Raw genomic sequence first — 14,665 nt, forward strand, 5'->3', positions numbered from 1 at the left:
CCTCCCCCCATGTATAACGTCCAACTACATTGGTGCCCATGCTGGAAATACAAATAGTCAGTTCCAGGGTCAAGCTGGTGGAAATGTTTTAGCTCCCATTTCACCGTCTTTAAAAGGTGGTCAAAGTGTAAAAAGAAGCCAAGCCTGCTTCAAATGTGAGTCCACTTACTTGTGGAAGAGAAAGACAAAGAAAGTCCTGGGGTGTGTTGAAGGTTCTGTTCCAAGGAGCGAGAAAAGAAGAGAAGTCATGAATAATACTGGGACATTTTAAAAATGTCAAAATGGTAAAAATATGTAATAAAAAGATTAAAAATATGTTATAATAATGTTAAATATATGTCATAAATTTAAAAAAAAAAAATGTCATCAAAAGGTTAAAAATATTCTATAAAAATGTCATCAAAATGTAAAAAAAAAAAGTATTTTTTTTAAAATACGTCATAAAAATGTGAAAAATATGTCATAGCAATGTAAAAAAAAAAATTGTCCTAAAAATGTTATAAACATGCCAGAATTTTTTAAAAATATGTCCTAAAATTTTTTTAAATATGTCAGAAAACTGTTAAAATATGTCATAAAAATGTTAAAAATATGTTATAATAATGTTAAATATGTCATACATTTTTTTTTAAAAATATGTCATCAAAAGGTTAAAAATATTTTATCAAAATGTCATCAAAATGTAAAAAAAAAAAGTTTTTGTTTTTTTTAATACGTCATAAAAATGTTATAAATATGTCATAAAAATGTGAAAAATATGTCATAACAATGTAAAAAAAAAAATTGTCCTAAAAATGTTATAAATATGTCAGAATTTTTTTAAAATATGTCCTAAAATTTTTTTGAATATGTCAGAAAACTGTTAAAATATGTCATAAAAATGTTAAAAATATGTTATAATAATGTTAAATATATGTCATAATTTTTTTTTAAAAATATGTCATCAAAAGGTTAAAAATATTTTATAAAAATGTCATCAAAATGTAAAAAAAAAAGTTTTTTTTTTAAAAATACGTCATAAAAATGTTAGAAATATGTCATAAAAATGTGAAAAATATGTCATAGCAATGTAAAAAAAAATTGTCCTAAAAATGTTATAAATATGCCAGAATTTTTTAAAAATATGTCCTAAATTTTTTTTAAATACGTCAGAAAACTGTTAAAATATGTCATAAAAATGTTAAAAATATGTTATAATAATGTTAAATATATGTCATAAATTTTTTTTTAAAAATATGTCATCAAAAGGTTAAAAATATTTTATAAAAATGTCATCAAAATGTAAAAAAAAAAAGTTTTGTTTTTTTAAAATACGTCATAAAAGTGTTAGAAATATGTCATAAAAATGTGAAAAATATGTCATAGCAATGTAAAAAAAAAAAATTGTCCTAAAAATGTTATAAATATGCCAGAATTTTTTAAAATATGTCCTACATTTTTTTTAAATATGTCAGAAAACTGTTAAAATATGTCATAAAAATGTTAAAAATGTCATAAAAAATTTAAAATATTAAAAATCTCATACAAATGTTAAAAATCTGTCATAAAAATGTGAAAAATATGTCATAAAAATTTTAAAAATATGTCGTAAAAATGTTACAAATATGTTGTAAAAATGTTACAAATATGTCATAAAAATGTTACAAATATGTCATAAAAATGTGAAAAATATGTCATAACAATGTAAAAAAATATGTCATAAAAATGTTATAAATATGTCTGAATTTTTTTTTAAATATGTCCTACTTTTTTCTTAAATATGTCATAAAAATTTTAAAACATGTCAGAAAAATGTTACCAATGTCATAAAAAATTTAAAATATTAAAAATCTGTCATTCAAATATTACAAATCTGTCATAAAAATATTAAAAATCTGTCATAAAAATGTTAAAAATCTGTCGTACAAATGTGAAAAATATGTCATAAAAAATTTAAAAATATGTCGTAAAAATGTAACAAATATGTTGTAAAAAAGTTACACATATGTTGTAAAAATGTTAGAAATATGTCATAACAATGTACAAATGTTAGAAATATGTCATAAAAATGTTAGAAATATGTCATAACAATGTAAAAATGTTAGAAATATGTCATAAAAATGTTACAAATAGGTCATAACAATGTAAAAATGTTATAAATATGTCTGAATTTTTAAAAAATATGTTCTAAAAATGCTTTAAATATGTCATAGAAATATTAAAAATGTCATAAAAAATGTAAAATATTAAAAATCTGTCATACAAATGTTAAAAATCTGTCATAAAAATATTAATAATCTGTCATAAAAATGTTAAAAATCTGTCATAAAAATGTTACAAACATGTTGTAAAAATGTTACAAATATGTCATAAAAATGTGAAAAATATGTCATAACAATGTAAAAAAATATGTGTCATAAAAATGTTACAAATATATCTGATTTTTTTTAAATATGTCCTAAAAAAAAATTTAATATGTCAGAAAAATGTTAAAATATTTCATAAAAATGTTACAAATGTCAGAAAAATTTTAAATATTAAAAATCTGTCATACAAATGTTAAAAATCTGTCATAAAAATATTAATAATCTGTCATAAAAATGTTAAAAATCTGTCATAAAAATGTTACAAACATGTTGTAAAAATGTTACAAATATGTCATAAAAATGTGAAAAATATGTCATAACAATGTAAAAAAATATGTGTCATAAAAATGTTACAAATATATCTGATTTTTTTTAAATATGTCCTAAAAAAAAATTTAATATGTCAGAAAAATGTTAAAATATTTCATAAAAATGTTACAAATGTCATAAAAAATTTTAAATATTAAAAATCTGTCATACAAATTTTAAAAATCTGTCAGAAAAATATTAAAAATCTGTCATGAAAATGTTAAAAATCTGTCATAAAAATGTGAAAAATCTGTCATAAATTTTTTTTAAATATGTCGTAAAAATGTTACAAATATGTTGTAAAAATGTTACAAGTATGTCATACAAATGTTAGAAATATGTCCTAAAAATGTGAAAAATATGTCATAACAATGTAAAAATGTTATAAATACGTCTGAATTTTTTTTAAAAATATGTCAGAAAAATGTTAAAATACGTCATAGAAATATTACAAATGTCATAAAAAATGTAAAATATTAAAAATCTTTCATACAAATGTTAAAAATCAGTCATAAAAATATTAAAAATCTGTCATAAAAATTTTAAAAATCTGTCATAAAAATGTGAAAAATATGTCATCAAATTTGTAAAAATATGTCGTAAAAATGTTACAAATATGTCATAAAAATGTTAGAAATATGTCATAAAAATGTGAAATATATGTCAAAACAATGTAAAAATGTTATAAATATGTCTGAATTTTTTTTATAATATGTCCTAAAAATGTTTTAAATATGTCAGAAAAATGTTAAAATATGTCATACAAATGTTATAAAAAATTGAACATATTAAAAATCTTTCATACAAATATTAAAAATCTGTCATAAAAATGTTAAAAATCTGTCATGAAAATGTGAAAAATATGTTGTAAAAATGTTACAAATATGTCATAAATTATGGGTTTTTTCGTTGTTTTATTTCCAACACTTAAATCAACACTAGCTGTGACGTCATCATCCTGTACCGCTCTCTCTCTCTCCGGGTCACGTGACACGGGAGCCAGTACCGGGGGGGGGCGTGGCCGCGGTCCAGACCGGCAGCACGAGTCCGCGGCGCCTCACTCGGGGTCCCGCGCGCGTGAAGGCGCCATGAGCGGTACGTTGCGGGCCGGCGCGTGCACGAGAAAGGCGACCCAGAGCGTTGCGCGGCTTCTCTGAAAGATGTGGACGCGCGTGTGGCGTTCGTGCGTGGCGCTTTTGGCGGGCTTGACGTGCGTCCGCGCGGAGGAGGACGCGTGTCCGCCGGCGTGCGCGTGCGAGCGAGGCTCGGGCACGGTGAGCTGCGGGGCCGCCGTGGCGGGAGTGCCGGCGCGCGTCCCGCCGTGGACGTCCACGCTGATCGTGCGCGGCAGGGAGGTGACGACTTTGCGGCGCGGTGCGTTCAGGGACAACGGCACGGAGTTGGACGTGGCGACTCTGTCTCTGTCCTCCAACATGATCCGGGTCATCGAGGCGGACGCCTTCTCGGGGCTGCCGCGCGTGCACGTGCTGGACCTGAGCCGCAACCGCCTGGAGGTGGTCTCGGACGGTGCGTTCAATGGACTCCTGGAACTTCGCACGCTGTGCCTCAACCAGTCCATCGCGCCCGGCGGGGCCGCCGCGCAGCTCTGGGCGGCGCTGGCGTCCCCGAGTCTCTGGAACCTGCACCGCCTGGAGCTGGCGGGCAACGGACTGCGGTCCATCCCGCCGGCCCAGTCCGGCCTGCACCAGCTGGTCCTGGTCAACAACTCCATCGAGACCGTCAGCGGGGACGACGTCACCCGGCTGGACCAGCAGAGGCGCACCCGGGTCTACCTGTCCCAGAACCCCTTCCGGTGCACCTGCGACCTGGAGGCCTTCTACCACTGGCTGAAGAACTCCAGCCTGCAGTGTCCCGACGCCGCGCTGCTCCGCTGCAGTCAGCCCGACGCCAGGAAGGGACTGGCCCTGGAGAAGCTGCGCGGGGAGGACGTGGACTGCGTCAACGAGAAACTGGAGGCGGTCTCCTACGTGTTCCTGGGCATGGTCCTGGCTCTGATCGGCCTGGTGTTCCTCATGGTGCTCTACCTCAACCGGGGCGGCATCAAGCGCTGGGTCAACAACATCCGGGAGGCCTGCAGGGACCACATGGAGGTCTACCACTACCGCTACGAGCAGGACTCGGACCCGCGGCTGGCCAACGTGGCCGTCTGACCAAAAGACCAGACTTAAGACCTCCTGAACGCTATGAAACATCCAGTAGGACACATGCATGTTGAGCTTTTATTTTGTAGGACCAGGATGTCGCTGTAGCTCCTAAATATGACAATAAAAGTTCTTTATCATACAACTGATGTCATGTCTTCAAAATAGACCTCCAATATTTCTATTATTGATTATGGACATTTTTATATTTATCATCTTCAAAAAGTAAATATTTTAGTAACTTTTAGAACTTTCCTGGAGTTTGGTCCAAGTCGTAAAAAAATGTCATAAAAATCTTAAAAATGTCAAAAATATGTCATAAAAATGTCTTAATTTTTAAAAAAATATGTCATAAAAATGTTAAAAATGTCTTAAAAATGTTAAAAATATGTTGTAAAAATGTTAAAAATATGTCGTGAAAATGTGACAAATATGTCGTAAAAATTTTACAAATATGTCATAAAAATCTAAAATACGTCGTACAAATGTTCAAAAATATGTCAATAAAATGTAAAAAATATGTCCTAAAAATCTAAAAAAATATGTCATAAAAAGATTACAAATATGTCATATAATGTTTTTAAATATGTCATAATAATGTTGAACATATGTCATAAAAAGGTTAAAAGTATGTTATAAAAATGGCATAAAAATATAAAAAATATGTCTTAAAAATTTTACTAATATTTTGTAAAAATGTTAAAATATATGTCATAAAAATGCTAAAATACGTTATAGAAATGTAAAAAATATGTCGTAAAAATGTAAAAAATATGTCATAAAAATGCTTCAAATATGTCATAATAATGTTAAATATATGTCATAAAAAGTGTTATAAAAATGGCATAAAAATATTTTTTAAAATGTCTTAAAATTTTGACAAATATGTCATAACATTTTTAAAAAATAACATAAAATGTTAAAAATATGTCATAAAAATGTTAGAAATATGTCATAAAAATTTTAAAAATATGTCATTATATGTTAAAAATATGTCATAAAATGTTTCTAAATATCTCGTAAAAATGTAAAAAATTATATGTCATAAAATGTTACAAATGTGCCATAAAAATGTTACAACTATGTCATAAAAATGTTACAAATATGTCATAAAAATTTTACAAATATGCGACAAAAATGTTAAAAATATGTCATAATTATTTAAAAAAATATGTCATAAATGATGTGTTCCTGGGCATGGTCCTGGCTCTGATCGGCCTGGTGTTCCTCATGGTGCTCTACCTCAACCGGGGCGGCATCAAGCGCTGGATCAACAACATCCGGGAGGCCTGCAGGGACCACATGGAGGTCTACCACTACCGCTACGAGCAGGACTCGGACCCGCGGCTGGCCAACGTGGCCGTCTGACCAAAAGACCAGACTTAAGACCTCCTGAACGCTATGAAACATCCAGTAGGACACATGCATGTTGAGCTTTTATTTTGTAGGACCAGGATGTCGCTGTAGCTCCTAAATATGACAATAAAAGTTCTTTATCATACAACTGATGTCATGTCTTCAAAATAGACCTCCAATATTTCTATTATTGATTATGGACATTTTTATATTTATCATCTTCAAAAAGTAAATATTTTAGTAACTTTTAGAACTTTCCTGGAGTTTGGTCCAAGTCGTAAAAAAATGTCATAAAAATCTTAAAAATGTCAAAAATATGTCATAAAAATGTCTTAATTTTTAAAAAAATATGTCATAAAAATGTTAAAAATGTCTTAAAAATGTTAAAAATATGTTGTAAAAATGTTAAAAATATGTCGTGAAAATGTGACAAATATGTCGTAAAAATTTTACAAATATGTCATAAAAATCTAAAATACGTCGTACAAATGTTCAAAAATATGTCAATAAAATGTAAAAAATATGTCCTAAAAATCTAAAAAAATATGTCATAAAAAGATTACAAATATGTCATATAATGTTTTTAAATATGTCATAATAATGTTGAACATATGTCATAAAAAGGTTAAAAGTATGTTATAAAAATGGCATAAAAATATAAAAAATATGTCTTAAAAATTTTACTAATATTTTGTAAAAATGTTAAAATATATGTCATAAAAATGCTAAAATACGTTATAGAAATGTAAAAAATATGTCGTAAAAATGTAAAAAATATGTCATAAAAATGCTTCAAATATGTCATAATAATGTTAAATATATGTCATAAAAAGTGTTATAAAAATGGCATAAAAATATTTTTTAAAATGTCTTAAAATTTTGACAAATATGTCATAACATTTTTAAAAAATAACATAAAATGTTAAAAATATGTCATAAAAATGTTAGAAATATGTCATAAAAATTTTAAAAATATGTCATTATATGTTAAAAATATGTCATAAAATGTTTCTAAATATCTCGTAAAAATGTAAAAAATTATATGTCATAAAATGTTACAAATGTGCCATAAAAATGTTACAACTATGTCATAAAAATGTTACAAATATGTCATAAAAATTTTACAAATATGCGACAAAAATGTTAAAAATATGTCATAATTATTTAAAAAAATATGTCATAAATGATGTGTTCCTGGGCATGGTCCTGGCTCTGATCGGCCTGGTGTTCCTCATGGTGCTCTACCTCAACCGGGGCGGCATCAAGCGCTGGATCAACAACATCCGGGAGGCCTGCAGGGACCACATGGAGGTCTACCACTACCGCTACGAGCAGGACTCGGACCCGCGGCTGGCCAACGTGGCCGTCTGACCAAAAGACCAGACTTAAGACCTCCTGAACGCTATGAAACATCCAGTAGGACACATGCATGTTGAGCTTTTATTTTGTAGGACCAGGATGTCGCTTTAGCTCCTAAATATGACAATAAAAGTTCTTTATCATACAACTGATGTCATCTCTTCAAAATATACCTCCAATATTTCTATTATTGATTATGGACATTTTTATATTTATCATGTTCAAAAAGTAAATATTTTAGTCACTTTTAGAACTTTCCTGGAGTTTGGTCCCAGTCGTAAAAAAATGTCATAAAAATCTTAAAAATGTCAAAAATATGTGATACAAATGTCTTAATTTTTAAAAAATATGTCATAAAAATGTCCTAAAAATGTTAAAAATATGTTGTAAAAATGTTAAAAATATGTCGTGAAAATGTTACAAATATGTCATAAACATTTTACAAATATGTCATAAAAATCTAAAATACGTCGTACAAATGTTCAAAAATATGTAATTAAAATGTAAAAAATATGTCATAAAAATGCAAAAAATATGTCATAAACAGATTAAAAATATGTCATAAAATGTTTTAAAATATGTCATAACAATGTTAAACATATGTCATAAAAAGGTTGAAAATATGTTTTAAAAATGGCATAAAAATATAAAAAATATGTCTTAAAAATTTGACTAATATTTCATAAAAATGTTAAAATATATGTCATAAAAATGCTAAAATACGTTATAGAAATGTAAAAAATATGTCGTAAAAATGTAAAAAATATGTCATAAAAATGTTTCAAATATGTCATAATAATGTTAAATATATGTCATAAAAAGTGTTATAAAAATGGCATAAAAATATTTTTAAAAATGTCTTAAAATTTTTACAAATATGTCATAACATTTTTTAAAAATAACATAAAATGTTAAAAATATGTCATAAAAATGTTAGAAATATGTCATAAAAATTTAAAAAATATGTCATTATATGTTAAAAATATGTCATAAAATGTTTCTAAATATCTCGTAAAAATGTAAAAAATATGTCATAAAAATTTTACAAATATGCGACAAAAATGTTAAAAATATGTCATAATTATTTAAAAAATATGTCATAAATGATGTGTTCCTACGTGTTCCTGGGCATGGTCCTGGCTCTGATCGGCCTGGTGTTCCTCATGGTGCTCTACCTCAACCGGGGCGGCATCAAGCGCTGGGTCAACAACATCCGGGAGGCCTGCAGGGACCACATGGAGGTCTACCACTACCGCTACGAGCAGGACTCGGACCCGCGGCTGGCCAACGTGGCCGTCTGACCAAAAGACCAGACTTAAGACCTCCTGAACGCTATGAAACATCCAGTAGGACACATGCATGTTGAGCTTTTATTTTGTAGGACCAGGATGTCGCTTTAGCTCCTAAATATGACAATAAAAGTTCTTTATCATACAACTGATGTCATCTCTTCAAAATAGACCTCCAATATTTCTATTATTGATTATGGACATTTTTATATTTATCATCTTCAAAAAACTAAATATTTTAGTCACTTTTAGAACTTTCCTGGAGTTTGGTCCAAGTCGTAAAAAAATGTCATAAAAATCTTAAAAATGTCAAAAATATGTCATAAAAATGTCTTAATTTTTAAAAAAATATGTCATAAAAATGTTAAAAATGTCTTAAAAATGTTAAAAATATGTTGTAAAAATGTTAAAAATATGTCGTGAAAATGTGACAAATATGTCATAAAAATTTTACAAATATGTCATAAAAATCTAAAATACGTCGTACAAATGTTAAAAAATATGTCATTAAAATGTAAAAAATATGTCCTAAAAATCTAAAAAATATGTCATAAAAAGATTAAAAATATGTCATATAATGTTTTAAAATATGTCATAATAATGTTGAACATATGTCATAAAAAGGTTAAAAGTATGTTATAAAAATGGCATAAAAGTATAAAAATTATGTCTTAAAAATTTGACTAATATTTCATAAAAATGTTAAAATATATGTCATAAAAATGCTAAAATACGTTATAGAAATGTAAAAAGTATGTCGTAAAAATGTAAAAAATATGTCATAAAAATGTTTCAAATATGTCATAATAATGTTAAATATATGTCATAAAAAGGTTAAAACTGTTATAAAAATGGCATAAAAATATTTTTAAAAATGTCTTAAAATTTTGACAAATATGTCATAACATTTTTAAAAAATAACGTAAAATGTTAAAAATATGTCATAAAAATGTTAGAAATATGTCATAAAAATGTTAAAAATATGTCATTATATGTTAAAAATATGTCATAAAATTTTTCTAAATATCTCGTAAAAATGTAAAAAATTATATGTCATAAAAATGTTACAAATATGTCATAAAAATGTTAAAAATATGTCATTATATGTTAAAAATATGTCATAAAATTTTTCTAAATATCTCGTAAAAATGTAAAAAATTATATGTCATAAAAATGTTACAAATATGTCATAAAAATGTTACAAATATGTCATAAAAATGTTACAAATATGTCATAAAAATTTTACAAATATGCGACAAAAATATTAAAAATATGTCATAATTATTTAAAAAATATGTCATAAATGATGTGTTCCTACGTGTTCCTGGGCATGGTCCTGGCTCTGATCGGCCTGGTGTTCCTCATGGTGCTCTACCTCAACCGGGGCGGCATCAAGCGCTGGGTCAACAACATCCGGGAGGCCTGCAGGGACCACATGGAGGTCTACCACTACCGCTACGAGCAGGACTCGGACCCGCGGCTGGCCAACGTGGCCGTCTGACCAAAAGACCAGACTTAAGACCTCCTGAACGCTATGAAACATCCAGTAGGACACATGCATGTTGAGCTTTTATTTTGTAGGACCAGGATGTCGCTTTAGCTCCTAAATATGACAATAAAAGTTCTTTATCATACAACTGATGTCATCTCTTCAAAATATACCTCCAATATTTTTATTATTGATTATGGACATTTTTATATTTATCATCTTCAAAAAACTAAATATTTTAGTCACTTTTAGAACTTTCCTGGAGTTTGGTCCAAGTCGTAAAAAAATGTCATAAAAATCTTAAAAATGTCAAAAATATGTCATAAAAATGTCTTAATTTTTAAAAAAATATGTCATAAAAATGTTAAAAATGTCTTAAAAATGTTAAAAATATGTTGTAAAAATGTTAAAAATATGTCGTGAAAATGTTACAAATATGTCATAAACATTTTACAAATATGTCATAAAAATCTAAAATACGTCTTACAAATGTTCAAAAATATGTCATTAAAATGTAAAAAATATGTCATAAAAATGCAAAAAATATGTCATAAACAGATTAAAAATATGTCATAAAATGTTTTAAAATATGTCATAATAATGTTAAACATATGTCATAAAAAGGTTAGAAATATGTTTTAAAAATGGCATAAAAATATAAAAAATATGTCTTAAAAATTTGACTAATATTTCATAAAAATGTTAAAATATATATCATAAAAATGCTAAAATACGTTATAGAAATGTAAAAAATATGTTGTAAAAATGTAAAAAATATGTCATAAAAATGTTTCAAATATGTCATAATAATGTTAAATATATGTCATAAAAAGTGTTATAAAAATGGCATAAAAATATTTTAAAAAATGTCTTAAAATTTTGACAAATATGTCATAACATTTTTAAAAAATAACATAAAATGTTAAAAATATGTCATAAAAATGTTAGAAATATGTCATAAAAATTTAAAAAATATGTCATTATATGTTAAAAATATGTCATAAAATGTTTCTAAATATCTCGTAAAAATGTAAAAAATATGTCATAAAAATTTTACAAATATGCGACAAAAATGTTAAAAATATGTCATAATTAAAAAAAAAAAATGTCATAAATGATGTGTTCCTACGTGTTCCTGGGCATGGTCCTGGCTCTGATCGGCCTGGTGTTCCTCATGGTGCTCTACCTCAACCGGGGCGGCATCAAGCGCTGGATCAACAACATCCGGGAGGCCTGCAGGGACCACATGGAGGTCTACCACTACCGCTACGAGCAGGACTCGGACCCGCGGCTGGCCAACGTGGCCGTCTGACCAAAAGACCAGACTTAAGACCTCCTGAACGCTATGAAACATCCAGTAGGACACATGCATGTTGAGCTTTTATTTTGTAGGACCAGGATGTCGCTTTAGCTCCTAAATATGACAATAAAAGTTCTTTATCATACAACTGATGTCATCTCTTCAAAATATACCTCCAATATTTCTATTATTGATTACGGACATTTTTATATTTATCATCATCAAAAAGTAAATATTTTAGTAACTTTTAGAACTTTCCTGGAGTTTGGTCCCAGTCGTAAAAAAATGTCATAAAAATCTTAAAAATGTCAAAAATATGTCATAAAAATGTCTTAATTTTAAAAAAAATATGTCATAAAAATGTTAAAAATGTCTTAAAAATGTTAAAAATATGTTGTAAAAATGTTAAAAATATGTCGTGAAAATGTGACAAATATGTCGTAAACATTTTACAAATATGTCATAAAAATGTAAAATACGTCGTACAAATGTTCAAAAATATGTCAATAAAATGTAAAAAATATGTCCTAAAAATCTAAAAAATATGTCATAAAAAGATTAAAAATATGTCATATAATGTTTTAAAATATGTCATAATAATGTTGAACATATGTCATAAAAAGGTTAAAAGTATGTTATAAAATGGCATGAAAATATAAAAATTATGTCTTAAAAATTTGAGTAATATTTCATAAAAATGTTAAAATATATGTCATAAAAATGCTAAAATACGTTATAGAAATGTAAAAAGTATGTCGTAAAAATGTAAAAAATATGTCATAAAAATGTTTCAAATATGTCATAATAATGTTAAATATATGTCATAAAAAGTGTTATAAAAATGGCATAAAAATATTTTTAAAAATGTCTTAAAATTTTGACAAATATGTCATAACATTTTTAAAAAATAACATAAAATGTTAAAAATATGTCATAAAAATGTTAGAAATATGTCATAAAAATGTTAAAAATATGTCATTATATGTAACCCCCCCCCTAGAGGGGGGGGGGTTACCCACATATGCGGTCCTCTCCAAGGTTTCTCATAGTCATTCACCGACGTCCCACTGGGGTGAGTTTTTCCTTGCCCGTATGTGGGCTCTGTACCGAGGATGTCGTTGTGGCTTGTACAGCCCTTTGAGACACTTGTGATTTAGGGCTATATAAATAAACATTGATTGATTGATTGATAAAAATATGTCATAAAATGTTTCTAAATATCTCGTAAAAATGTAAAAAATTATATGTCATAAAAATGTTACAAATATGTCATAAAAATGTTACAACTATGTCATAAAAATGTTACAAATATCTCATAAAAATTTTACAAATATGCGACAAAAATATTAAAAATATGTCATAATTATTTAACAAATATGTCATAAATGATGTGTTCCTTACGTGTTCCTGGGCATGGTCCTGGCTCTGATCGGCCTGGTGTTCCTCATGGTGCTCTACCTCAACCGGGGCGGCATCAAGCGCTGGATCAACAACATCCGGGAGGCCTGCAGGGACCACATGGAGGTCTACCACTACCGCTACGAGCAGGACTCGGACCCGCGGCTGGCCAACGTGGCCGTCTGACCAAAAGACCAGACTTAAGACCTCCTGAACGCTATGAAACATCCAGTAGGACACATGCATGTTGAGCTTTTATTTTGTAGGACCAGGATGTCTCTTTAGCTCCTAAATATGACAATAAAAGTTCTTTATCATACAACTGATGTCATCTCTTCAAAATATACCTCCAATATTTCTATTATTGATTATGGACATTTTTATATTTATCATCTTCAAAAAGTAAATATTTTAGTAACTTTTAGAACTTTCCTGGAGTTTGGTCCAAGTCGTAAAAAAATGTCATAAAAATCTTAAAAATGTCAAAAATATGTGATACAAATGTCTTAATTTTTTAAAAAATATGTCATAAAAATGTCCTAAAAATGTTAAAAAATATGTTGTAAAAATGTTAAAAATATGTCGTGAAAATGTTACAAATATGTCATAAACATTTTACAAATATGTCATAAAAATCTAAAATACGTCTTACAAATGTTCAAAAATATGTCATTTTAATGTAAAAAATATGTCATAAAAATGCAAAAAATATGTCATAAACAGATTAAAAATATGTCATAAAATGTTTTAAAATATGTCATAACAATGTTAAACATATGTCATAAAAAGGTTGAAAATATGTTTTAAAAATGGCATAAAAATATAAAAAATATGTCTTAAAAATTTGACTAATATTTCATAAAAATGTTAAAATATATATCATAAAAATGCTAAAATACGTTATAGAAATGTAAAAAATATGTCGTAAAAATGTAAAAAATATGTCATAAAAAGATTAAAGATATGTCATAAAAATGTAAAAAATATGTCATAAATATATGTCATAAAAGGCGTTATAAAAATGGCATAAAAATATTAAAAAAAATGTCTTAAAATTTTGACAAATATGTCATAAAATTTTTAAAAAATAACATAAAATGTTAAAAATATGTCATAAAAATGTTAGAATTATGTCATAAAAATTTAACTTTTAGAACTTTCCTGGAGTTTGGTGCCAGTAGTAAAAATTAAAAAAACATGTCATAAAAATCCTAAAAATGTCAAAAATATGTCATAAAAATGTTAAAAATGTCTTCTTTTTTTTGGTAAATATGTCCTAAAAATGTTAAAAATATGTCCTAAAAATGTTACAAATATGTTGTAAAAATGTTAAAAATATGTCGTAAAAAATGTTACAAATATGTCATAAAAAATTTACAAATGTCATAAAAATGTTAAAGATACATCATAAAAATGTTAAAAATACGTCGTACAAATGTTCAAAAATATGTAATGAAAATGTAAAAAATATGTCATAAAAATGTCAAAAATATGTCATAAACATTTAAAAAATACGTCACAAAAATTTTAAAAATATTTTGTAATTTTTTTAAAAATGTCATAACATGTTAAAAAATAAGTCATAAAAATGTTAAAAAAAAAACGATATAAGAATGGTAAAAATTAGTCGTAAAAAGATTAAAAATATGTCATAATTT

The 14,665-nt window shown here is 27.9% G+C and overlaps 1 protein-coding gene across 1 annotated transcript; it reads left to right on the forward strand.

Moving 5' to 3' along the window:
* The first annotated feature begins 3,638 nt into the window (after positions 1–3,638).
* waif2 (Wnt-activated inhibitory factor 2) lies at positions 3,639–4,906 on the forward strand. The gene has a single exon (XM_062046183.1). It carries the CDS (start codon positions 3,815–3,817, stop codon positions 4,823–4,825), a length of 1,011 nt encoding a protein of 336 aa, XP_061902167.1. The 5' UTR covers positions 3,639–3,814; the 3' UTR covers positions 4,826–4,906.
* The last annotated feature ends 9,759 nt before the right edge of the window (positions 4,907–14,665 follow it).

The sequence above is a fragment of the Entelurus aequoreus genome, linkage group LG05 (assembly GCF_033978785.1).
Source record: "Entelurus aequoreus isolate RoL-2023_Sb linkage group LG05, RoL_Eaeq_v1.1, whole genome shotgun sequence".
NCBI classification, from domain to species: Eukaryota; Metazoa; Chordata; class Actinopteri; order Syngnathiformes; family Syngnathidae; genus Entelurus; species Entelurus aequoreus.

What these genes read in the sequence shown, in the direction of transcription:
- waif2 (XM_062046183.1), top strand. Translation starts at nt 3,815, where the DNA reads ATGTGGACGCGCGTGTGGCGTTCGTGCGTGGCGCTTTTGGCGGGCTTG.